The sequence below is a fragment of the Tenebrio molitor genome, chromosome 8 (assembly GCF_963966145.1).
Source record: "Tenebrio molitor chromosome 8, icTenMoli1.1, whole genome shotgun sequence".
In the NCBI taxonomy this organism is placed as follows: Eukaryota; Metazoa; Arthropoda; class Insecta; order Coleoptera; family Tenebrionidae; genus Tenebrio; species Tenebrio molitor.
In genome coordinates, this window is record NC_091053.1 from 10,767,959 (window position 1) to 10,794,754 (window position 26,796).

At 37.3% G+C, this 26,796-nt stretch overlaps 1 protein-coding gene across 5 annotated transcripts in view; it reads right to left on the reverse strand.

Moving 5' to 3' along the window:
- Positions 1–26,796, reverse strand: part of LOC138137147 (myosin heavy chain, clone 203-like) — a 305,955-nt gene that overhangs the window by 224,807 nt on the left and 54,352 nt on the right. For 3 of the 5 annotated variants that reach the window (XM_069056456.1, XM_069056458.1, XM_069056460.1), the window contains exon 4: positions 18,053–18,214. In XM_069056456.1, the coding sequence (XP_068912557.1) occupies positions 18,053–18,214 (162 nt within the window). Of the gene's footprint in view, positions 1–18,052; positions 18,215–18,268; positions 19,356–26,796 lie in introns of those variants that run through there. The other 2 variants (XM_069056459.1, XM_069056457.1) reach the window with 2 other exon arrangements.

The following is a 26,796-nucleotide window of genomic DNA, read 5'->3' on the forward strand; positions in this document are numbered from 1 at the left end:
ATATTTAATAACATTTGATTCAATTTTAGGTTATCAAAAAAATAACAAAGTGAGGACTGGAAAAGCTGGAGGGTCTGTTAAGATGCAGGTATTTGCCCATCAAGATATTTTATAAAGTTTTTTATCAATGGTAACCAGTAACCACTAGAATTATATTTTACTATTTAAGTGATTTATTTATTCATGCTGCTGAAATTTAAGGTGTAATAATTGTCAATTTGCAAAAAACCTATGTTGGTCATGAAGTGGAAGTACAGACTCGACATTGATCTAATGAAAACAGAAATCAGAATTGTAATTGTTGAAAATTAAGAGCAGGCATAACAACAGATAGAATTTTAGAAGATGCAAGGAAGCAATGCAGTGAACAATTATCATGAGAAAATTTATTAAATAGGAAAGATGTGAATTATTTGTTTACCAAACATAACATTGACAAAAAAAAGACATGGATGAAATGATTGTAACAGCACTAAAAGTTCAAAAAGTTCCTTTTTGAACAAGATAAGAAATAACATATGCTGTATTATAGGTTAAAACATATTTACAAAAATTAATTAAAATTTGTGAGTAAATTTTGTCTCATCAATTGTCATAATGTTAGTGCAACTTTATTTCCAATTTTCGCTTTTTACACTCTCCAAGATTTGCCCAAGGCTTTAAATCTGCCTTATTTAAGACAATTTAAGATAACACTTGCAGTATTTTCGTGAGTTCAAAAAAAAATACGAAAATTAATTTCATAACCTCACTTTTAACAACAATTGACTTGCAAATGAAAACTTAATCAATACAACTGGAATTTTGGAGGTTTATTATTCCTTTTTAGAAAATTTTTCACTGCCATTTGGAAACCAAAAATGTTCATTCGGATTATCTTAAAGTTTAAATCCGATACTCATTAGAAAACCACTTTTCATAATGCATCATTTAAAATTTAAATTTACAGGCTTTTTTAGTTTTTACACAGTATGCGCTAATTTTGCGGCGCAGTGTAGCATCTCCATGGAAATCTAGCAACAACACAAAGAAAAAACCAGAGTTTAATTCAATCGAACAAAGAGTAACATTAAACGATGAGAAAATTCAGCAAAACAGATCGCCACATTCAACAATGTTAAAATAAGCAAATCAAAACGCAACATTAAACAATGAGCAAATAAAAGAGCACAAAGCGCAAAGTTAAATAACGATAAAATAAAACGCTTTAAATGGCACAAATCCAATAATCGCTGGTAATGTTAAACAAAAAGAAAATGGCGGGTCGGGTGCCGTTAGAAAATGTTAGTGAAAGAAAAAAACAAAATGGACGCACGCGGTTCGGACGACGGCCCCGAATTTTCGAAATCACCAGATTGCTAAAAAAAATAAACCTCCCGGGAGAAAGATAACGCTTAAAATTAACAAATGGGCGCTTATTAAAGAAACAGCATGCAACAAAATGAAATCTACAACATACCCTTACCACGTGGTCCTGGTCCCAAAAACAAAACACAAAAAAAGGCAACGAAAGTGGGATAAATTACCCAGGTGAATTAAAACGTCGAATTCCTCACGGGGGCATAAAATATCTACTCGGGACGGTAGTGAAATTGATTCTGATTTAACTTACAAATTTGAGAAACTGGATCGCTCTTCGCAAGGTGTGTTCGTTTCGAAAAACCAAACAAAAGTGACCTCTCCCCTTCAACCACGCGCGTCAGAGACCCGCTTCATCCCCGCTATATTTCCGCTCTCCGAGTTGCCAACTCCCCAGGATTACCGACCCCATCCCTTAGTTACTAGTCTAGCCGCTAGTACCTTCACATTTGGCGCGCTCTCGTGGTGGTACCGGTAATTAAAATTTAAATTTTAAACTGGGTCACTAGCACTACATCACACTTAAACAATTTTAATTTTGTTCCCGAAAGTCTCACTTTGTTGTGGGTATTTGAACTGGCCATTGCACTAACTTATTGTAGATATTATGGGCTTCTTATTTTAAATCCACATTAAAGCAGTTTTAAAAACATGTATTTTATACATACAGGTGTCCCAGAGTTGCGAAAAAGCTCCATAACTTGTTTGTTATTAAAGATATAAACTTTTTCTTTTTTCTAGATGATAGCTACGCTTATACTGCATATTCGGAAAATATTGCGGTATATACAGTGCATTTTTTTTAACTGTTGCCATAGGGAATTGCATGGTAAAACTTATACCCCCTGTTAACTTTTGTTCTGATGAAAATATTCAAACCATTTTTGTGAAAAAGTTGGAAGATTTTTTAAACTATCGGATTGATTACAATTCAATATCCTAAACTGTCGAAAAAGTTGTGAAAAAAATATTTTAAAGTGCGCCGGAATAATAGTACGTCGAGCGGTCGCCAGAATAGCGTCCCTGTCGGCTCAACCAGCATCTGAGCAAATTCCATTACAGTGCGACATTTACAAAATAGTCGAAGAAAAACATTTTGAACAATTCTTTTGATAATTTCTGTTAAAAGTGATACTTCTAACACTAAAATTAATGAAAAATAGTCAACTTTTTTTAATGAAATTGAAAAAAAAAATATTAATATGTGTTTCTAGAGTTTACGAACCTAATTTAGAGAATTGGCAACGAACTTTTTTGTTCCACTCAGTATATACCTATTGACATATTATTTTGTCTTGGAAAAATAGGGTAAAGTAAAAGCATTCCTCGATGTCCAATAAAATTTCTGTTTAAAAACATTTCGATCGTTAAAAAGCACATCGTCATATAACTTGCCTCGCGTACAAACGTGAGCCACAAGCTCGAAGCTAAATAGCGAAGCAGGAACCTATAGTTGTACATTTTTGAACAATAAAAACTTTAACTGATACAAATAAAAACCATCGTCTAAATTTAGATATCCTTGAGAGAAAAAGAATACAAACAGCATAAATTGCCCGTGATTGAATTATAGATTATTTTGATTGATATTAAATAACAAAAGGGTGAACGTACCTATCGGAGCAAAAAACTCGAACGGCCACCAACAGCTCTGACCGCTCGAAAGTGAATTTTTGTGCAAGAACAGTCACCACCGCAGCTCAGCCTTTCGAGCGATTGCGGCAAAATTAAATCGAAAATTGGAATCCATCGGGCGAAGCGAAAAAGGCCGGATCGGGTACTCACATGAGGTGCCGCCTCTGAAGAAATCGCATCCTTAAAAAATCGTTCGCCGCAGTGCTCCGGAGCTTGGTCTTGCACTTGAAACACACACAAAGTGGCGCGAGATGATCGCCGAGGAAACCGAGACGCGTCTCGAGAGGTACCGCTTTCGCAGTACAACACGATGGAATGGACCGTCTAGTACTGGAACCTCTATTTATACCCTCTGTTCAAAGCCACCAAGAAGGAGCCCTTAGAGTCGCCCCCTCGAATTTCTTCTCCACGCCGACAGAAAAGGGCAGCTCTTATCTGCAACATCATCGAGTCTGGAGCTTCGCCGAGTGTGACAACCTTCGGCTATTAGTACCCTTTGGGACCAGTTTTACGCCGAAATCGGATCGAGGCGCCGGACGAGCTGAAGAATCGCCAAAGCGGATTTGGTTTTTTTTTTTTTCGAAAATAAATTCGTTTTATTGACAAAAATTCGTTCACGTGTTTGACCACTCGTTCCGCGTACGAGCAGCGGCTGATGTCCTGAAGCATTTTTTGTGAGCGTGCGACCTCCTCGGGGTGGATATCGAGAAAATCTTTGGGGAAGAGTGCAAAATTCGTGCGGATAAAAGAGTTGGGGCAGAATAATAGCGGAAGTGCCTCAGAGGAAGCTGTTATCTTTGTAGCTTCCCACTCCTACGTTACCTCGTGTATAATTAATCTTCTTTTGATTTCCCTATTTCATGAATACTTTACTTTATTTAGAACACGGACTAATTCCGAACGTACTATACCGGATATATAGTGGTAGGTTTTATCTTTCACAGATGTGTTGACGCTCACAAATAAAAATAGTTTTATCACGATACGTTGTCCGGTTTTGACAAAACAATAATTTTTCGGATCGTTGTGCTTTCATTCAAAATCCTGCCCGCCGAAAATAAGACGCTGTAGGGATATCCATAGATAAAATAATAAAGATAAATAGAATGCAAAGTCTCTTGATTTTTTTTTGAGCAGCAAATGTGGCGTCATCTGTTGAGTTGTGGACGGTACAATATTCCATAGCCTACTGGATGTTTTCCATTATTACTTTATTTTTATTATTAAATAATTTAAAAAAGATAACAAAAAAAAACAGGTTAATTTTAATATTTTTTATTTTCAACATCTTATACATTTCTACAGCGTAGGAAGTGCAAAAAATTCTCTTAATTTTGAATAAGCTCTCCTAGATTGTTTGTAAAACGCCAATGCTAAGATTTTATTTTCTGTAGTGTATTTGCGCGCTTTTAGTTTAACGTCTCTTTTTTTCGATTGTACCAAACAAAAATGTATTGCATCATCCCCCAAAACTTTACCTTTTAACTTCATTTCAAATTTTGAGAATAATTTCACACGGCATTTGATTTTTTCAACAGAAAACTGGTTACTTTCTTTTGAAGTTTATATTTGGTTACCGGATATCTCGTAAGGAATTGTAAGAAGTCAATTCGGGAAATCTTTTTTCGTAATTTCCATGAATAATAATCCTTGTTGGATCATCCTCATTTTCTAAAAAGTTTGAAGGTGATTATTATAGAATTTTGATTCTAAATAGTTTTCACTTTACCCATTGGAATTTGTAAGCTAGGTATTGCCGTATTTTTCACTCTATTGTTCGTGTCGTAATCGAAAAGTCTGAAATGTGGATGCTCAAACCGTATATCCATTGTAAACTTTCATTTGATCGATTTCGAAGAGATAAACATTGCCCATTCTTCGTAACCATTCCCGAAACCGCGCAGGATATTTTAAAGGATTGTGAAAATATGTGGCGGGTGCTAGCACTTTTGAACACTACATAGCTTCATAGTATTACAGTTTTAGCCACAAACACGAATTGTCGTATTTAAATTTTTAGAAAAGACGTGATAACAGTACTTCGTGACATGAAAGTAAATGAAATGAATTGAGACAACTTTGATTTCAAAAGTTTAAATCTTCCTTCCAAATTTGCGCCATCTCTTGGCTTGTGGACGGTGCGATAAACCATTACCATGGATTCTGTTGCAGAAAATTGATAGGCCTCTTTTCATTCTATTTGTCTTTATTTTCTCTATGGGGATATCTATGGCCCCTACAACTAAGTTATGGTACCGACATCTGGCTGGCCCAGAATATGGTTGGTAACGCTGAAGTCACTATATGTCATCAATAAAGCTGGCTATGATTTACATTTCATTAATTGTTCTGTCACTTCATACTGTCATTGCGTTGTAAAATCATTATTGTAAAATGTAAAACCACTCATTGTAAATAAAAATGCCCAGTTGTTTCATTACTAGTTGTAAAAATACACATGAGAAGGGATTTAGCTTATACAGAATCCCGAAAATTCCTGAGCGTCGTGGTAAGTGGTTAGAAGTGTTAGAACTAATAAGACCATATAAGAACCTTACAGAAACAAACAACAACTATTAAGGCAAGTACTTGTTATGGTAGTGTCTCTATGAATAAAAAGAATTGGTTTATTTACATACAGCATATTTGTAGGGGCCATAATAATACAGTGTGGAATAAAATGATTTACATCTAGTTACCTTTGGAATTTTTGCGCATGTAAATTTTCCTGTACCGCTCTACTCTTTTTTTGAAGTGCCGAACTATTAGTTCTGTCAATAAATGTCATCAATCGAATTGACAATTGTTACAATTTACTAAATTGAATTAACAAACGTTGGTGGCCACTTTCAACACTAGCTGTGACTTGCTTTAGTTAGCTCCTTTTTAATTTCAATCTCAACTTTGCATTCATATCATCCCTTCGCAATAAATCACATTTGGAATTTTGGAATATTTGGCGGTTAGGCTTTCTTTTTTTTGTAGAGCGGCATTTCGTATTTTTACATGGGTAATGCAAAGGTAACTAGATGTAAATCATTTTATTCCACACTGTAGTATATTATACGCCAAGGTGAAGAAGTTCATGATTATAGTCAGAGCGCCAAGATTAGAGCCCGAGGCGTGCCGAAGGTTCTAAGGCGCGAAGACTATAAGGGACTTCTTCACCGTGGTTTATATACTATTTTTTTCACTACTGGATACGTTAAAACCCTTTCTGATAATAATTATTAATCAAATTATTTTGTCTGATGCGACGATCCGAGTTCTCATTTTTCAACGGTTGCTATGAAAATCGTCTACGTTAACCAATGAAATCAACGAAAATCTTTCGTTGCTAAGTGACGGCTGTTCATTGTTGACCTTGGTTAATAATTAAAATTATTATTAACCAAGGGAGAGAAATTCTACTTCTGGGGTCGCTTCGAGAGTCAATAATGACGCCTTCTGAGACTAGTAGTGAAAAATAGTATATTATACACCAAGGTAGAGAAGACATTTTTTTAAGCCGAGGTAGTTTATCGCGAGAGTGGATTGTAAGATAAAGATATCAAATGCAAATTTCACAAGTGAAATAAGGAAGACAATAGTTTTGGGGATTTTTTAATGAAATGATGGCATTACTACAATGTCAAAAATATGTTAGGTTAGGTCGCCCATTATTAATCAAAAATTTTTAACTGAAATGTTTTACTGGTTGCAGATATTTTTTTAATTAAAATTTACAAAAATACCACTAATAAAACCCAAACAAGTTACCAAATTTTTAATCATTTAAAAATACAATATCAAATATATATTTTAAACTATCAGACACAAAAATAGGTATACCTATGTCCATAGGTTCCAGTTACAAATGAGGGAAAACTTCAGGTTTCAATCGCTGAAAATCTTCAGCCCAAAAGAAATCATCTTTACTAAAATGTTTCTGCAAATTAAAATAATATTATTATAATATTATTTTTACATATAACACAAAAATTAATAAATATTTAGAGCTGTCCGTTGCTATGAGAAATCTTTGGTGTTTAGAAAAAATTTCGATTTTACCACTTGTAATTTCAGCAACGGGAATAGTACCGCAATCTCTTTTTAAAAATTTAAAAATTCTGGATTTAGATAACACATTGGTAGTTGAAATTCAAAAAGGTATATTATTATACTCATGTCACATCGTGAGGAAGTTCCTTAACATTGACACAGAACATAATACACAACAAAGTCAAAATGCGGAGGCAAGACGCCGGTAATTATGTTGATAAGCACTGCACTATTACTTGATAATAATATCCGTAATAGTGTATGTACTCCGGCAAAATTGCCGTGCCGCCGGGTGGAGGTGGGATAGTGTACCTACTATAGCCACATACCTATATCACCTAACATAAGAAAAACTAAATCTTTACTTTATTATGTAGATACTTACACAGCAGATTTGTAGTTCCCGGTTAGAGCACGAACTCACAGACAGTCTCAAATTTTATCGCCACTGTTCCCTCCGTACTCTGTTTTTGACTCCTAATATTAAATTGCTTGTTACTGTATATAAGTAAGTATATGTAACGGGTGTCTTACCGTTTGGAACATAAAACAATTTAAATCCATTTTTTCTAGAACTTGAACAGCCGCTAACACAACACTTGTTACTGACCATGTTAAAGTATTAAAATTAACGCAAGTAACTGAACCAAGTTAAAAGATGTAACGAGAACAAAGAAATAAATGACAATACTTAAACACAAACGAAAACTGTAACGAAATAATAAGTTAGATGAATCGTGAACGAGGATTATTAAATATGCAGCAGAATAATGACACTAGTTTTTGTCAAATTACGTCAAATCATTTTTAGATTGTGTTTTTTTTATCCCCAGTTTGAGTAGATTGTGCGACAAGGACAGACATAAAAAATCACTGATGGCGGTACCTCTACCATGGCCAACTGTATCGATATACACTAGACGTGTATACATGGCCGTTTCATTTTGCAATTTCTCCATAAGAGAAAAATTCCGATGAAACAATTGAAATTTCCCGTAAAGTAGCGACGCCATACGACTATAATTTTAACCAATCTTCAATCTACGAGTACGTTAACTTGTCAAATTTATATTCTTGGTTAGGTAACGGTTAGTTGTCGTATGTTATTTGTCTGTTAATTTGCTTGTCACTCGAAATTAATAAATTAAAATGAACACAACGAAACTAAACACGACAATCATCAACTGAACAATAAATGTTATAATTGACAATGAGCACAGAAAGGTAAGAAAATACTTCCAAAATCTGACGTTTGTGACGTTCAATTTGACAATTTTAAATTAAAAAAAATAATATGAAAGGATCCAACAGATGTCGCTACTTTACGGTAGTTCCATGACCAACTTCATTAAACTATGTTATGGCCATCCCAAATGTCGAAAAAAAGTAAACCAAATGACAAGTCGATGATGGACAAGGCCGTCTGAATCAAAAAGCTACGCTTGTCAATCAAAAAACTCTGAAAATGCTCATTAAATGCATTATTTGTGGCAATTCTGAAAAACCTTTATTTCAATTTCCCAGCGACAGTGGAGTTAGAGCTAAATGGTTTGAGGTTCTTCGGGAAATTCATTAACATAGTTTAATGAAGTTGGTCATGTGATCGAGATGAAGTGGCGATATCTAGTGAAATTTAGAATAACCACACATTTAAAAAGTTAAATATCAGGTTATGTTATATGCCATTTCATTGCCAAAAACTGTCAGTTTATACTTTTATGACGACGAAAACGTATAAGCTGACAGTTTTTGACAATGAAATGGCATATAACATAACCTGATATTTAACTTTTTAAATGTGTGGTTATTCTAAATTTCACTAGATATCGCCACTTCATCTCCATCATCGACTTGTCATTTGGTTTACTTTTTTTCGACATTTGGGATGGCCATAACATAGTTTAATGAAGTTGGTCATGACTATCCATGACATACTTCATACGAAGCCCATTTTAATGGAATTGGAATGGCCATAACATAGTTTAATGAAGTTGGTCATGACTATCCACATAGACAAAATAAGAACATATAGAACGCAAACTCCCTATACATTTTTTGGGCACAAAGCGTTTACCGCCATCTCTTATCCTGGTGAGGGTGCAAAATCACAGCCTACTGGATGAGTTTACCTTTCCTTTGATTTTTTTTTATCATCGCAAATTTTCACAACAAATTAAAACGCCAGCAATAGTTTCGATATTTTATTTTCAACCGTTTTTGATACAGTTCTGCTTCATTTTTATAAATATTATTCCTAAATGTTACCGTTCTCGTATCCTACCACTTAAAATTAAATTTTACACCTTAATGTAAATGTGGTTAAATGAATTATTTTACCAATAATTTCATCTTCAATTTTATTTTTAAGTGAACGAAAAATTAACATTAGGTACTTATGTTTGAATTACCGTTAAAATTTTGCTTTTAATATTATGTTACTGAATATAATTTTGAAAATATACTACTTATCATGGAAAATGCAACACCCAGAAATAGTGAATATTTTTTGATGAAACTTGGTACAGTAATTAGGTGTTAACTAAAGATAAAATGATGAAAGTTTCAGTAACATTGGTCCATATGTTAAAAAGTTCTCTCAGTAATGGGTTGGACCGCCTCGAGATCCTCTACACTTGCGGACGCGCCGAGGCATACTTCTAATCAGATGGTTAATCTCGTCTTGGGGAACCGAATCCCAGGCAACTTGAATTTCATGTCTGAGTGCAGCCAAAGTCAACGGAGGGTTGTGCAAATTCGTCAGTCTTCGACCCATCAAATCCCACACGTGCTCGATTGGGGATAGATCAGGAGATCTCGGAGGCCATGGAAATAAATCCACCTGAGAGTCATCTAGGAAGTCTCTACTAACGTTGGCAATATGCGGCCGCGCGTTATCTTGTTGAAATAGAGCATTATTTACTCTTCGAAAGTAAGGTACCACAACAGGCCGCAAAACCTCCTGGACATAGCGAATTGCTGTCAGGTTTCCCTGTATAAAGACTAGACGAGACCTGCTTCCAAAACAAATTGCTCCCCAGACCATTACACCAACAGTTCTTGCTACGGGCCTTTCAATAGAAAAAGCAAAATTGCGTCTTTCGCAACACAACACTAAATGTGGACGGTAGGATCGTATCCCAAATGATCTTATTCGCCTATAAATCGATGACATTGCAATTGGCCTTTCTACTGCGCGGTACCAAGCATTTGCTACCTATCGAGTTGTCGACAATCGATCTCTAAGGGCCAAAAATCTAAGATGGCGATCTTGTCGATCTGTAGTCCTCCTTCTTGGTCCAGTACCCCTTACTCGCTGATGTCTTCCTTCTTCAAACCAGGCATGACAACACCGTAACACAGTAGCCACATTTCGTCACACACGATGAGCGATTGCCCTATAGGAAAGACCTGCATCTCGCATTCCAATAATGTGGCCTCTTTCAAATTGAGTTACGTGCTGATAATGGGCTCGTCTTCGTACTGGAGGCATAGTATAGCATTAACACACTTTAAATGCTGCGATATACTGAAGTTATTGATGATAACTGATCCTCAACAATAAAAAGAAATGCATGTTCCTGTTGCGTTACACTTGGTTCACTAAGACGGGAACTGGACTGCTGAACTGAACTGCCGGGTGTGATGCTGGGGTGGAATTTGATTCCTCCTGGTGCCTCACAGAGCGGTAGTCGGGGGTTTGGGTCGCCATCTATCGGTGATTGCTGATGCTGGTGGAAGTTCCATTGGGATCGTCTAAGGCTCGTAGGCAGTAGCTGGTGATGCCATCTTCAGGCGATCGTTGGGAAATCTGCCGATAGATCTATTGGTGGTTGCAGTGACTGGCTTCCAACAGGTCGCTACATCACCCCCCTCCCAGCGGGATGGTCGCGGAAGCGAACAGGGCGTTGGATGTTGCGTCCAGATCGCGTTTGTTGGGTGTTGGTGTCTGTTGTGTTTGTTGCTGTGTTTGGTGGAGTGATGGTGGGTTGTGGTGGGTCTTCATTGACGACGTATGCGGGTTTGAGACGATCTGTCGAGACGGAGGTCGGACGACCGTTGAGGAGCAGGCGGAAAGTTCTGTGATCACGGCGGAGAACTTTGTAGGGTCCGTCGTACGCCGGTTGAAGAGGAGGAAGCCTTTAGTTGACGGTGGAGTCGCTCAACTAGTCCGTTGGCCGCTGGGTGATATGCGGTGGTACGGAACTGGGTAGTACCACATATCTTGTTGAGGCAGCGAAAGAGTTCGGATTCGAATTGGCGGCCCTGGTCGTTGGTGAGGCGAAGAGGCGTACCGAACCTGGAGATCCAGCCTGCTACAAATGTTTGTGCGACGGAAGCAGCGTCGATGTTGGTCAAGGGGAATGCTTCGGGCCACCTGGTGAAGCGGTCGATGCACGTCAGCAGATAGCGGTACCCGTTGGAAGGAGGTAGGGGGCCTACTATGTCGACGTGCACGTGCTCGAAGCGGTGATTGGGGGGTGCGAAGCGTCCGATAGGAGGCGAATTGTGACGCCAAATCTTAGTTCGCTGGCATTGGGTGCATGTGCGGGTCCACTGGCGACAATCTCTCTTGATGTTGGGCCATACAAAACGATCTGTAACAAGCTTTGTAGTGGCACGAATGCCTGGATGAGAGAGATTATGCAACGAGTTGAAGACGGGACGTCGGAGGGTTGGTGTGACAAAGGGACGTGGTTCACCGGTTGTTGTGTCACAATAGAGTGTCAGGTTGGTACCAGGGATAGTGATCTTTTCCAGACGGAGGCCTGTGTTGGCGTCTGGGCGAAGAAGTTCCTGCAGTTCGGCGTCGTTTTCTTGGGCCATGCTGAGGGCGCGGAAGTCGCCGGCTGAGGAGATGCTCCCAATGCGTGACAGGGTGTCGGCGGGGATGTTCTCGGGGCCTGGGACGTATCTGACATCTGTGGTAAATTGGCTGATGAAGTCGAGATGGCGAAACTGACGCGGTGTACACTTCTCGGGTTTCTGTGCGAACGCGAACGTCAGTGGTTTGTGATCGGTGAGTATGAAGAATGTTTGGCCTTCCAGCATGTGACGAAAGTATTTGATCGCGGCGTACACGGCGTAGAGCTCGCGGTCGTAGGCACTGTACTTAGTCTGTGCTGGAGTTAGTTTCCTGGAGAAGAAGGCAAGCGGTTGCCAATCGTTGTTGACTCGCTGTTGGAGGCAGGCGCCGATACTGAAGTCGGAGGCGTCTGTAGAGAGGGCGAGGTCAACTCCAATGACGGGGTGTGCCAGGAGCGTGGCGGTGGAGAGACTTTGTTTGCAGTCTGTAAATGCTTGTGCCATCTCTGGGGTCCAGTTGATCGTTGCTTTGCTTTTCGTTTTTGGAGTGAGAACGGCGTGAAGAGGAGCTTGGAGACTAGCTGCTTTCGGGATAAAGTTCCGATAAAAGTTTATTAGTCCCAAGAATTGCCGTAACTGTTTCGCTGTTTCCAGTCGCGGGAAGTTTGTGATCGCGTCGGTTTTTTCGGGCGTCGGTCGGATGCCACTCGCGGAAACGATGTGTCCAAGAAATCGGATTTCGCGTTGGCCGAACACGCACTTGTTACAGTTTATGAGGATGTTGAAGCTTGCGAGTCTTTCACACACAGTACGGAGGTGTTTTAGGTGCTCTTCCTCGTTTTTGGATGCGACGAGGATGTCGTCTATGTACACATAGCAAAATTCCAGGCCGCGTAGAACGGTGTGCATGAAGCGCTGGAACGTTTGTGCAGCGTTGCGGAGGCCGAAGGACATATACATGAATTCGTACAGTCCGAACGGTGTCGTGATTGCTGTTTTCGGGATGTCTTCGGGTGCGATTGGGATCTGGTTGAAAGCGCGCACCAGATCAATCGTCGAGAAGATGGTGCAGCCAGCAAGGTTTTGAGAAAAGTCTTGAATGCGCGGCACGGGATACTGGTCGGGTATGGTGCGTGCGTTGAGGGTGCGGTAGTCGCCGCAGGGTCGCCAAGAGGAGTCTTTTTTGGGTGCTAGGTGTAGCGGTGAAGACCATGGGCTTGCTGAGGGGCGGATGATGCCGTCATTGAGTAGTGCCTGAAATTCTGTCTTGGCTATCTGCAGTTTGTGTGGGTCCATTCGTCGAGTCTTACAAGAGATAGGAGGTCATGGCGTGGTGCGAATGTGATGCACGGTGTCATGTTTGAGGATGGTTCTGGTTTGCTGTGGGTTGGTTAGTTGCGGAAATTCTTTGAGCAGGCGGAGATATATTGAATCAGTGACCGCAAGGAGACGTGGAGGATTGGTCGCGGTTATGGTAGAGACGGTACGGACGCTGAGGGACGTCTGGGTATCGATTAACCGTTTGTTGCGGGGGTCGATCACTAGGTTGAAGTGGCTCAGGAAGTCCATTCCGATGATTGCGTGTGTGACCGCGGCTACAATGAATTTCCAGGTAAATTGTCGTCGTACACCTAAGTTGAGATCCATGGCTCGAAAACCAAAAGTTGTAATGGTGGAGCCGTTTGCGGCGTGTAGATGGAACTCGGTTGCGGCGGGACGGTAGCGTAGCTTGTTGACGGGGTAAACAGATATTTCGGCACCGGTGTCCACCAGGAATCGCTCTTTTGTGGCGACGTCGACTACGAAAAGGCGGCGTTGCTGGGGTACCGGACCAATTGCCGCCGTGAGTGGTCCAGTACTTAGTTTTCCGTTTGGTAGGAACAAGGCTGGGTGCATTTGGTCGCTTTCCCCTTGAAGCGGTTGTGGTACCAGCAGATTGTGTTTTCTGGTTTGTCTTGTTGTGCTGCTGGTCGTGCTGGTGATTGGTTACGGCGCTGCTGGCGGTTGCATGCTTTGCGGAGCTCGGCTACTTCTTTACGTAGTTGCGCGAGTTCTTTGCTAAGGTCGGTTGATGTTGCTGCTATTTGAGTGGCGTCAATGTGTGGCGCAGTGGGCAACATCTCGTGGACCTTGTCTGCGAGTTCAGCGAGCTTGTCCAGGGTGGAGTCCGTCTGTGTGGTCAAGATCACCTGAGTTTGGTGCGGCAGGCGATTTGTCCACAGGGATCGCAGAAGGTTCTCTGGTACTGTCGCTAGGCTTCGGAGGTGCCGTAAAAATTCAGAGGGCTTGCGGTCCCCTAGGTCTTCTCGTTGAAGAAGTTGTTGAATGCGTTGCTCTTCAGAGCTCGACAGGCGGGATATTAAGGCTGTCTTGAGTGCTTCGTACTTGTCGCTCCTAGGTGGTGTTTGCTGAATGTCGCGGACGACTTGTGCGTTCCGGAAGTCAAGGTTGGAGACCACGTAGTGGAACTTGGTGGTGTCGGCCGTGACGTTAGCTAGTGCTAGTTGGCTTTCAAGATGCGAGAACCAGAGTGCGGGCTCGTTACTCCAAAATGGTGGGACTCGAACTGTGACGCGGTCTACCTCAGGGTTGCGGAGCGCAGGGGCCTCAGTCTGCACGGAAGCTGTGGATTCGCCGTTGTTGGGCATGGTGCGCAGTCCAGGAGTCAAAAGTTGGTAATCACCACACAACACTCGCGAATGGTAACTACGTTGGCAGACTGGACTGACACTACTGGGGGCACTTGGGAGCCACTGAGCACTTCTGGGGGTACTTGGGTACACTGAGCACTTCTGGGGGTACTTGGGTACACTGAGCACTTCTGGGGGTACTTGGGTACACTGAGCACTTCTGGGGGTACTTGGGTACACTAGGGAGCACTGAGCACTGGGGTACACTGACTCACAACTGAAGCACTGGAAGACACTACTGAATCACTACTGGAGCACTGTTTCTCGGGGTCACCACTGTTGCGTTACACTTGGTTCACTAAGACGGGAACTGGACTGCTGAACTGAACTGCCGGGTGTGATGCTGGGGTGGAATTTGATTCCTCCTGGTGCCTCACAGAGCGGTAGTCGGTAAGGTCACTAAATCAACACACTACGTGTTAAGGTAGCGCCATTAGTGATTTTATATATCTATCCTTGTCGCACAATAAACTCAATCTGGGGATAAACAATACAGAGCCACGTTTGAAAATGTATAGTGTCACTAAAGACTGTTGTCATTTTGCCAAACTAAATTCTCTGAAACTGATGTCTTCCTCGTCGCACTTACGACATTTGCATTTATTATCTTTGTTCCACAATAAACTCACGCCAGGAATGTAATGGCGCTACCTTAACACGTAGTGTGTTGATTTAGTGACCTTAGTAGTCGGGGGTTTGGGTCGCCATCTATCGGTGATTGCTGATGCTGGTGGAAGTTCCATTGGGATCGTCTAAGGCTCGTAGGCAGTAGCTGGTGATGCCATCTTCAGGCGATCGTTGGGAAATCTGCCGATAGATCTATTGGTGGTTGCGGATGTATTGTTGGTTGCAGTGACTGGCTTCCAACAGGTCGCTACATTCCGATAAGAATAATCCAAAAGATATGGGTATTTTCTTCAGGTATTTCTTTCAAATTATCATCATTTTATCTTTAGTGAACACCTAATTACTGTACCAAGTTTCATCAAAAAATATTCACTATTTCTAGGTGTTGCATTTTCCATGATAAGTAGTACGGTGCGATCAATTAAAAAATAAATCGAGTCGGCGTGTTACCTATGGCAACCCATGCTATAGCATAGGCTCCAAAGCAAACACGATTTATTTTTTAAATGATCGCTCGGTATATTATGAATCTTATTAACATTTTTTACAAACTCTAAAAAACTCACTTGCCACTTTCTGCTAAATTTTAGTATACATACATCCAAAAATCCATCCAATGTTTTCATTCATTTTTTTTTTTATGAAAGAAAGTGCTGTTTTTTTAATCAAATTTTTTTTCTAAAGTAGGTACATATTGCGTAAGTGTAGGACTGCTTCCTGCCAAAATTTTGTGTGCCCCGGATTTTTCTAAACTCCACAAGCAAGAGGTTTCTCGCAACGTGGGCGAAATGTCCCTCCCTCCAGATTATTATCAAAAAGTTTGTCAAAAAAGTTATTGTTTTTGCAGTTCCCAAGTCTTCATCATTTAGGTTTGTTCTACCTGCTAGTTAAAATATATTATTAGATTATTAACAACAATTGTTATTAGAAATTACCACAGTTAACTAATAGCGTGATAGTTGAATTAATAATGATTATGACGACTCAAAACTTGAGTTGCATAGGACATCTTTTGGATCTTATCTGCATGTCCGTAATTTTGTGGAGGGCTCTTAATTCGCCCCACGCTGAATCATAAAGATAAACCTTCACTATGTGGTCCAATTTCACACTTAAAATTTCTTGGTTTACTTCCCAAACCAAATCTTTTGTTATCCTATAATTTCTAATTCCTTTAATAAGATATGGTGTATCAAATAATGGTGTAATCTCTTGGTCTTGAAGTATTATTTTTCTTTCAATTTGTTGACTGTTTTCTATATACATTTTGCTTGATTCTCTCAACAACAAATTTAGCAATCTTAGCAGCGGTACTACATTATTTGTGAACGTGACACAGCCTCATTTTGAATTACAAGATAGTGACATAAAGATTGACACTGCTTTGATTGATTTTTAGATTATTGAGATTACTTTGAGTTTAAATTTTTGACTTTTTAAAACATTTGCGCCCTCTTGCGGTGTGGTGAGGGTGCGCTAAACGATTTTCCAAAAATTTATTAGGGACTTTTCATTCTATAGTATTTTATTTTCTCTATGACTATCCATAACATACTTCATACGAAGCGCATTTTAATGGAATTGGAATGGCCATAACATAGTTTAATGAAGTTGGTCATGGTAGTTCATGGCACTGACCTCTATAGAGGTCAGTGGTTCATGGTTTGCTTTCTAGGAACACTTTTATTTTGAAATTGAAACGGCCATGTATACACGTCTAGTGTATATCGATACAGTTGGCCATGCCTCTACACGTAGTGTGTTGATCTAGTTACCTTAGGGATATCGTGTTAGTAGCGCCATCTTACGGGTGGTAGTATTACAAATAGATCACGATTATAAAGAACGTAAAGGTCTCTTTTAATAATAAAATGTGTACAAAATTGTTGTTAAACAAAATAAAAATAACGATATATTAAAAGTACGATATAGAATTAAGAATTCAGGGAAAAGAATCCAACCACGAATCAACGGAGTATAAGTTTCTTTTGTCAAAAAGAGATGTGGAACTTGTTGATGCCAGTGTATTAGTTTTTTCTAACACAGGACTTGCATCTTGTGTTCCTGAACCACCCTTCCCTGAAATATCAACGCCACAATTGTAAACAGAAATATTTTTTTTTTATAATTTACCATTTCTAGACTTCAAATCCAAACTCTTGGCCCTTTTCCTAGATGGGTTTTTGGACAATCTTTTACATGCTTGACTACTCTGTCTACTTTTATTTACTACAGTGCCCAAAGTGACATTTTCTTGTGATGAAGTTGGTACTGTAGAATTTAAGGAAGCCTTGCCACTATTCCTACCTGAATATACATAGTGAGACAATAATCCTCCACATCTTTATGCTTATACCTCTCTTGCTGGAAATACCACATGAACTCCTAGATTTTCTTTTCACTGTTCTTTGCTTTGCACTCAGTGATTTATTTAATCTTTCTGGTAATGGTGTAAATGTTGCAGCTGCTAACTTTAAATCAACATACTCCAACCTATCACTAAACACTTCTCTATCTAATTAAAAAAAAAGTAGTGAAAATAAAACAGTGTGTATATTTTACCATCGATTTGTAAACACTGTGACCTCCTTGGTTCTGATTTACCCAAACTCTTCTCTGGAGGTTTAGTATTTTCTTGATCATCTGTATTTAGTTCTACTTCTGTACTGGAACATTGATTATCACTTTTTCCATTAGAAACTACTTTTTTCTTTGCTTTTACACATCTTTTTTTTAATTTTTTCAATTCTGAACTATTATTAACTTCATGAATCTGTGTTTGTGAAGGTGTGTCATCGATACCAAGAGAACCATTATGTTTTTGAATATTATCACTTTTCAATACTTCATCTAATAAAAAAATATGTAGTTAAAATAAAACAGTGTGTACATTTTACCCTTGATTTGTAAGCGCTGTGACCTCCTAGTTTCCAATTTATCCAAACTAAATATTTTCTCTGGAATTTCAGTATTTTCTTCATAATCTATATTTACTTCCACTTGTGTATTGGAATGTTGACTCTTCTTTTTTATTTTATCACAAAACACATCTTTTTTATCTAAAAAAAGATATTAGTACTAATAGTTAAATTAAAACACTGTGTACATTTTACCCTTTATTTGTAAATACTGTGACCTCCTCAGTTCTGATTTATCCAAACCAAATCTCACCTCTAGAGTTTCAATATTTGCTTCATCATCTATATTTAATTCTGCTTGTGTACTGGAATATTGGTTATCCTTTTTTCCTCTAAAAACTACTTTCTTCTTTGCTTTTACACCTCTTTTTTTTAATTTCTTCAATTCTGAACCATTATTATCTTTATGAACCTGTGTTTGTGAAGGTTTGTTACCAATATGCCTTCTAAGATTTTCACTTTTAAATAAACTGTAGCTTTTTATTAAAACAATTTTAACCATTGCTATGTTATTTTTGTACCATTTACCATGAACACCTGAAAAAATTGTTAACAGTAAGAAGTCAGCATTTCTGCATGTTATACCATCAATTAAAGTCTCTGAATACTTTTCAATTCTATTCAGCATTCCTAGCATAAAAATAAAAGATTCTTTTGGAGTTAGATCTGTATCTTCCACTTGTTCAAAAGTCATATCTTCATAAACACGGTCTTCATTGTTGTTACCTGGATCAACCTGTGTGTTTTCGAAGTCATGATCTCTTTGATTATTTAATCTACCACCAGTTTGATTATTTGCTTGATCTGGACGATTTGCCAGGTCCAGTAAAAACTCACTTGAAGATACATCATTTGGGTTGTCTTCATTATTTGGGTGAAGAGCTATGACATCAAAGTGATGATTATTTAATCGAGAACCAGTTTGAGAAGTTCCTTGATCCAGTGAAAATTCACTTAAATCCGAACTGTCGCGAAGTGTTACAATACGACTGTGGCGATTTAATTGGGGAGACAGACTATCGTTCGATTTGCTCCAATCGTTCATTTTCTCGTTTCAAATAATTTGTCAACTGCTCACGATATTTTAAAACTGAACGTGTAAGTTTCGGCAAAATGTTTAGATTGTGCTCCAGAAAAAAATGTGATAAAAAAAATAGTTTTAATTTGTAAATAACGCGCAATAAAATTAATCTCACTTTATAACCTATATTACTGTTTGGCGCTTAAACCTTAACCGTGCCTTAAACCATCAACCGCCAACCTGTTAATTCGTTATAGTTACCAATAGTCACCAACTTACCAAGTACCAACTACCAACGTGACAAAACAAAAAGTATAAAGATTTTGACGCTTTTTAAAGTTTTTATTAGATAAAATAAACACACACGTGTAATTTGTATGTACATCAGTGCTTTTATATACATAAAATTACATTTAATTTACAGTAATATACAAGACTTAAAACTAAATGTCCACAGGTCGAGATCAAAACTTTTAAAAGCACTCCGCTACGCGTCGTGTTTTGTGTTTTAAAGGCTTCCTTATAAACAATATTGTACAATGAAGGACATGGAATCCTGGGCAGTCTGTTATTGTCGTTTCAAAAAGTGACAATGTAAATGCACTTTTACCGTCATTATGATTGATATTTTCAAAAAAACTGTCAAATTAACTTAAGCTTGGTTATGAGTAGCTAAGGTATGGTTTAGAAATGTTGACAATGAATGACACATCTGCCCAGTTTTCCGTGTCCCCAATAGTAAAACAATACTCGTAAAAAAATAAAATAAATACAAATTCCAATATTAATAAGATAACCTATCCCACCTCCACCCGGCGGCACGGCAATTTTGCCGGAGTACATACACTATTACGGATAATACTATCAAGTAATAGTGCAGTGCTTATCAACATAATTACCGGCGTCTCGCCTCCGCATTTTGACTTTTTTGTGTTTTATGTTCTGTGTCAATGTTAGGTAAGGAATTTCCTCACGATGTGACATGAGTATAATAATATACCTTTTTGAATTTCAACCACCAATGTGTTCTCTAAGTCCAAAATTTTTAAATTTTTAAAAAGAGATTGGGGTACTATTCCTGTTGCTGAAATTATAAATGGTAAAATCGAAATTTTTTCTAAACACCAAAGATTTCTCATAGCAACGGAGAGTTCTAAATATTTATTAATTTTTGTATTATATGTCTGTGTTATATTGTGTGAATTTGGAACAGCTATATCTAAAAGATATGCTTGCTTTTGTTGTTTATTTAAAATAATAATGTCTGGTCTGTTATGCTGAATGTGAATGTCAGTTAAAACTGTCCGATCAAAATATAATTTGTAATTGTCATTTTCTAAACAACTTTCTGGTTTATAAATGTAATGTGGTTGTGTATCCTTTAATAAATTGAATTTAACTGCTAAATTCATGTGTAAACCGCATATGTGTTTTTTATAATTTCTTGTATTTATAACACGATCTTGTATTCAAATATAAAACCCTCAGTCTCAGGATGAATATTTGATTTTTTAAGCCATGCATGAGAAGCTTTAGATAATAATATTAATAAGATAATTGGATTCATCTCTTACTTTGAGTGGGAGTGGTAAACAAAGAAGTCCTCACCATCTTGGTCTGTGGTAAGTAAAGAGCGATCAAATTAATTTGTAATCGAGTCATCCATGGATTTGAATCCGTATGTCTTTTAGATTGATATGTCCAGATCTAACCTTTGTTTTTTGTTCAAGAAACGACATACGATTTCGGATTCATGGATAACTCGATTACAAATTAATTTGATCGCTGGATATGTCTTTTCTGGCTCTTCCACAGACCAGGATTCAGGAGAATGCCCAATGATGGTAGGAGGTAAAGCTCGAAGCGCATCTAAATTAAAATAAGTATCAATTAGGTATTTGAACTATAACATAAAAACAGACCTACCTTTTATTTTTTCAGGAGTTACATACATATTTATATTCTTCCTGAAGGTGACTGAAGCAGTCTTCTGTCTTGGAAGATTCCTTAACGCCTGAGAAACAAACATAATATAAATAATTAAATATAAATTTTGATTTTTCGTAAACATTGATTGATTATTATCAAAGTTTAAAAATTTCATTTTTACAGCCTACCTGCGATTTGGAATATTTTCACATCCGGGTACACAACACGGCTTCATTTTTTTTACAAATTGTCCAAAAGTACTTAAAAATTGAACACAAAAACACAAAATCTACATGTATTTTTCCACTTTCCACTAAATTGCGTCATGCCTCGCAACACTTTTCTGGGAATTACTAGGAAAGTGAATGCGATTGGGGATTTATCCAGGATGACCAACCATAGGAATTACTAAATTGTGTTGGTAGTAGCAAATTTTTTAATTTTTTTCTGTTTTTTTCTGATCTGAGCGCCATCTGTAGTTGCCGCAAAATATTAAACTTGATTCAAGGTCGTCTATTAGAGTGCCCTACCCCTGGATTGGATAGAATTTTAGAAGATGCAAGGAAGCAATGCAGTGAACAATTATCATGAGAATAGTATATTTCAAACCAAGGTAAGAAAGTGGTTTCTTGCAGACCGCAGGCAAAGATTATAAACCGAGTCGTAGACGAGGTTTGTAAGTGCCTAAGGTCTGCAAGGACACTTTCTTAACAAGGTTTGAATACAATTTTTCTCCCTACCGGTTAGAAATGTAGGCTGTGGATACCTCATTTGAGGTGAGAAAATTCAACTTTCTCGCTAAGGTAAGAAAGTTAATCATGAAATGTTTATGGTAAAACTGTACCAAAATACAAATGTCAAAAGTGAAATAAGTTATTGATAAATGAAAGCCAATTCAATGAAGTAAGTTGGTAGGTCAATCATATAATCTGGAAAATAAACAGATAAGCTAGGTAGGTAGATTACTTTACCCTGTTTATATCAAATTTTCGAACAAATCTCAAATCTTCAAATGCGATGACAAGTTAATTAAACAAATAACACAGCCTACTATTCAATTCTCAAAATTTTCGTTTTAATCACGAATATAACCATCTTTTTTGACTTTTTTCAACAAAGTTGTGCCGGTAGGGAAAAATAGTAGGTATATTTCAAACCAAGGTAAGAAAGTGGTTTCTTGCAGACCGCAGGCAAAGATTATAAACCGAGTCGTAGACGAGGTTTGTAAGTGCCTAAGGTCTGCAAGGACACTTTCTTAACAAGGTTTGAATACAATTTTTTTCCCTACCGGCACAACTTTGTTGAAAAAAGTCAAAAAAGATGGTTATATTCGTGATTAAAACGAAAATTTTGAGAATTGAATAGTAGGCTGTGTTATTTGTTTAATTAACTTGTCATCGCATTTGAAGATTTGAGGTTTGTTCGAAAATTTGATATAAACAGGGTAAAGTAATCTACCTACTTATCTGTTTATTTTCCAGATTATATGATTGACCTACCAACTTACTTCATTGAATTGGCTTTCATTTATCAATAACTTATTTCACTTTTGACACTTTTGACATTTGTATTTGGGTACAGTTTTACCATAAACATTTCATGATTAACTTTCTTACCTTAGCGAGAAAGTTGAATTTTCTCACCTCAAATGAGGTATCCACAGCCTACATTTCTATCCGGTAGGGAGAAAAATTGTATTCAAACCTTGTTAAGAAAGTGTCCTTGCAGACCTTAGGCACTTACAAACCTCGTCTACGACTCGGTTTATAATCTTTGCCTGCGGTCTGCAAGAAACCACTTTCTTACCTTGGTTTGAAATATACTATTGTTTATTCATCGTTTAGGTAGTAGGAAGGTCTATCAAAAAGAGAAGAAAAAGGCGAGGTTGTCATTTAAAAAACAATGATGACGTCCTTGTGCAAAAATACATGACGTCATAAGTAAAATTTTTATGTCATAAGATGGCTAGCTAATTAAAAAATAACATTCACCTGTCCGAGCGTTTTCCTCAAAACATTAAATAACGCAATTATAAATTTTGTTCCTTACTTTATCACCACACTATTAAGTTGCACAAACAGGCTGCCAATTTTTTCGACTCCCGCCGTACTATTGTCAGTTCAACCACCATCATATGTATTATAATTCAGATTAGTAAATTTCAGAAAACACGAATTGCAATTCAGATTTGTCAATTGTATTTAGAAAGTGTTGATTGTAATTCAGATTTTTAACTTGTATTTCAGAAAGTTTTAATTATACCTAATTTAGAATAATAAATTCAATTTCAGAAAGCGTTAATAGTAATTCAGAATAGTAAATTCAATTTCAGAAAAAAAAAAATTGAGAAAGCATCAATTATTGTATTCGGATCACTTGTTGGGTTGTATTTTCAATTCCGCCGGGGTCATTATCACTCGTAAAATATCCTGCATTGCCAACAGGATAACAAACTTTGGTTTCAGAAGTATATACCTACCTACCTATTTTGAGAATTTCATTTTTAAATCAGTAGAGGGAGTTGGAGAGGGCACGCACCCCCCACCACTTTTTTTTGACCTTGACCTCTAAGCCCCTCCCCCTGACCTTGATAACCCCACTACTTGACCTTGATATCCCCACTACTTGACCTAGATATCCCCACCACTTGACCTTGATAATTTCCCCCACCAGTTGACCTCGATATCCCCACCACTTGGCCTTGGAGTTCCCCCACCACTTGACCTCGATATCCCCACCACTTGACCTCGATATCCCCACCACTTGGCCTTGATAAATTCCCCCGTTCCTGATAAAAATCTGTATAAATGTATATTCGTATGGTACGATTGGTTAAGTGTATTTGATAGGTAGTGATGGCTGTTAAAATGTGGTACCGAATGACGTGTAAAGGTTATGTGGTGTTGACGCAAAGGTTGTATTCGAAATTGGAGACAGAAAAGCTGTTTCTGACTAAAGATGTCATGTGTGAAGGGTGTTTCAAGGAAGATCTGCGCTGTAATGGTTTAAGAGGATCATCGGAGGAGAATGCAGAAAAATTTAATGGGTTTTGCATCGATATGGTGTGTGACGAGAATGAGTTACATGATTTATTGGAGAAATATGGACGAGAGTGTCGGAAATGTAATAAAATATTCTTTACGTTTGTTGAAATTAAACCGGAGGATACATATTTAAAGGAGTTTTTGTTTTTATAACTATTGTTGTAATCTATGAATAAATGAAAATTATTCTAAAGATGGTTTGTTTTAATGTATTATATTTTGTATATAGGATGAATGTTTGTGGGAAAAGTGTCAGTTGATGGTGTTCGATTCACTCAACATAATGAAAGTATATAATATGTCCAATAGAAAAAAAAGATGTTAAACGTAAGGGTGTTGTCTTGAAGAAAGGAAGTGTTATAGTTAATAAATTGATTGATAAACTTCCGATAGAATTACATCTACCAGGATATAATTTTTGTGGTCCAGGTACAAAGTTGACAAAACGACTTGCTCGAGGTGATAGTGGTGTAAATTTGTTAGATTCGGCTTGTAAAGTTCATGATATAGCCTACTCCGAAACAACAGATTTAAATAAAAGACACGAAGCAGATAAAGTTTTAATTGAGAAAGCAAGAGAACGTCTCAAAGCAAAAGATTCTAGTTTTGGTGAAAAAGCAGCGGCAGCAACAGTGTTGGGTATAATGAAGGCTAAAGTAAAATTAGGAATGGGTTCACGGAAAAGAAGTAAAAGAAGCAAAAAAAGTAAAAGAGGTCGTATATTGGTTGCACCAAAAAGTGGTGGATTTTTACCATTTCTTCTTCCCCTGCTTGGGGCGTTTGGAGCGTTGGGTGGAGGTGCAGCAGGAATCGCGACTGCTGTAAATAAGGCAAAATCCGATAAACAACTGTTGGAAGAAACTCAAAGACATAACAAAGCAATGGAAACCATTTCATCGATTACGAAAGGAAAAGGAATGCGTAAGAAAAGAAAAAAGCGTAGACAAGGAAAAGGACTATATGTTGGACCATATCAATGGTATCAAAAAAACTACCGATAAAATTACCACATCATGCATTGACTAATGTGGAATTATTACGGTATGTAAAAATATTAAATATACCAAATTTTAGAGGAATATTTATGCGTAACGGTTTACCAAAACGTATAAAATCCAAAGAAACCGGTATTATAAACTTGGATGATAAGAATGGACCTGGAACACATTGGACAGCATATATAAAATTAAAAAGTGAAATTTTATATTTTGATAGTATGGGAAACTTACTTCCTCCGAGAGAGGTAATACATTATTTTCAGAGTGATAAAAAACAGAACCGCATAAAATATAATTATGATAGATTTCAAAATTATGATACAAATAACTGTGGACATTTATGTTTAAAATTTTTATATACTCATGCAGTATAAATAATATAATCATTTGAAGTTAAAGTGGTGAGAAAAAATGTTCTTCGTATTAACAGGTCGTTCGTCTATTTTATCGTCTGATTTTAATTCTCCAATTAATGCAAGTAATAAAAAGTGCACTTTGGGTTTAACGAACTTTGAAGTTTATAATTCAATACCTAATATTCAAGATGGATGTAATAAATTTTATTTTGGATATAAACAGTTCACAATACCAACAGGATGTTATCAACTACAAGATATAAATAAATATTTACAAGATGCTACAGGGAAATTGTTTCCAAAAAGTTTCCTGGACATTAAGGCAAATAATAATACTTTACATTGTCACATTAAAGCAACAGAAGATGTAGATTTTACGAAACCAAATACGATTGCACCTATATTGGGATTTGGGAAGAAACTGTTAAGAAAGAATCAATCACATGATTCGGATGAGATAGCAGATATAACGAAAATAAATTCTATATGTGTAGAATGTAACATAACTGTTAGTAGTTTTCAAAATGGGAAACCAGCACATATAATTCATCAATTTTTTCCTAATGTACCTCCAGGTTTTAAAATTGTAGAATCTCCAGAACATGTAATTTATCTACCAATCAGTGTAAATACAATTAGAAACATAACCCTTAAAATAAGAGATCAAGATTGTGAGTTGATCAATTTTAGAAACGAAACCGTAACTGTTGGTTTACATTTGAAGACGGATAATCAATAATGAGTATTATTTTTAATAAATTATCAGTGAAGTGCAAACCGCATAAAAAGGAATACACAGTTCGAAGAAAAGTTAGTAGGAAGAGAAACTTGCAACGAGTATTAAGCAAGGAAAACAAACGGTTTTTAAAATCACTTGGGTTAACGTTGTTTGAAAATGTTGAACGTCAATGAAGGAGTTGTCATAGATGAATCGATTGCTGGATATAAGGTACAAACTCATGAATCTTATACATCTAGGTTTAATAATAATGATGAAATAAGAATTAATTTACCTGAAGATTTGGCTACATTACCTAGTGAAAGTTATATTTATTGTGAAGGTCTACTCGTAAAAGATGAGCCTGCTCAACCCCCCGCAACAACCACTAAATTTGTGAATAATGGAATATTAGATTTATTTAGTGAAATTCGTTTAGAAGTTAACGGACGCACAATAGATACAAATATAAAACCAGGATTAACAAGTACCATGAAGGGGATAGTATCATTTAATGCGAGTGAAAGTTTAAAATATCAAAACGCCGGATGGTTTCCTACGAGTGATAGTAAGATTGTCGAAAATGGAAAATTTAGTGCTTGTATTCCTTTAAAGATGATATTTGGATTTGCTGAAGATTATAAAAAAGTGATGGTT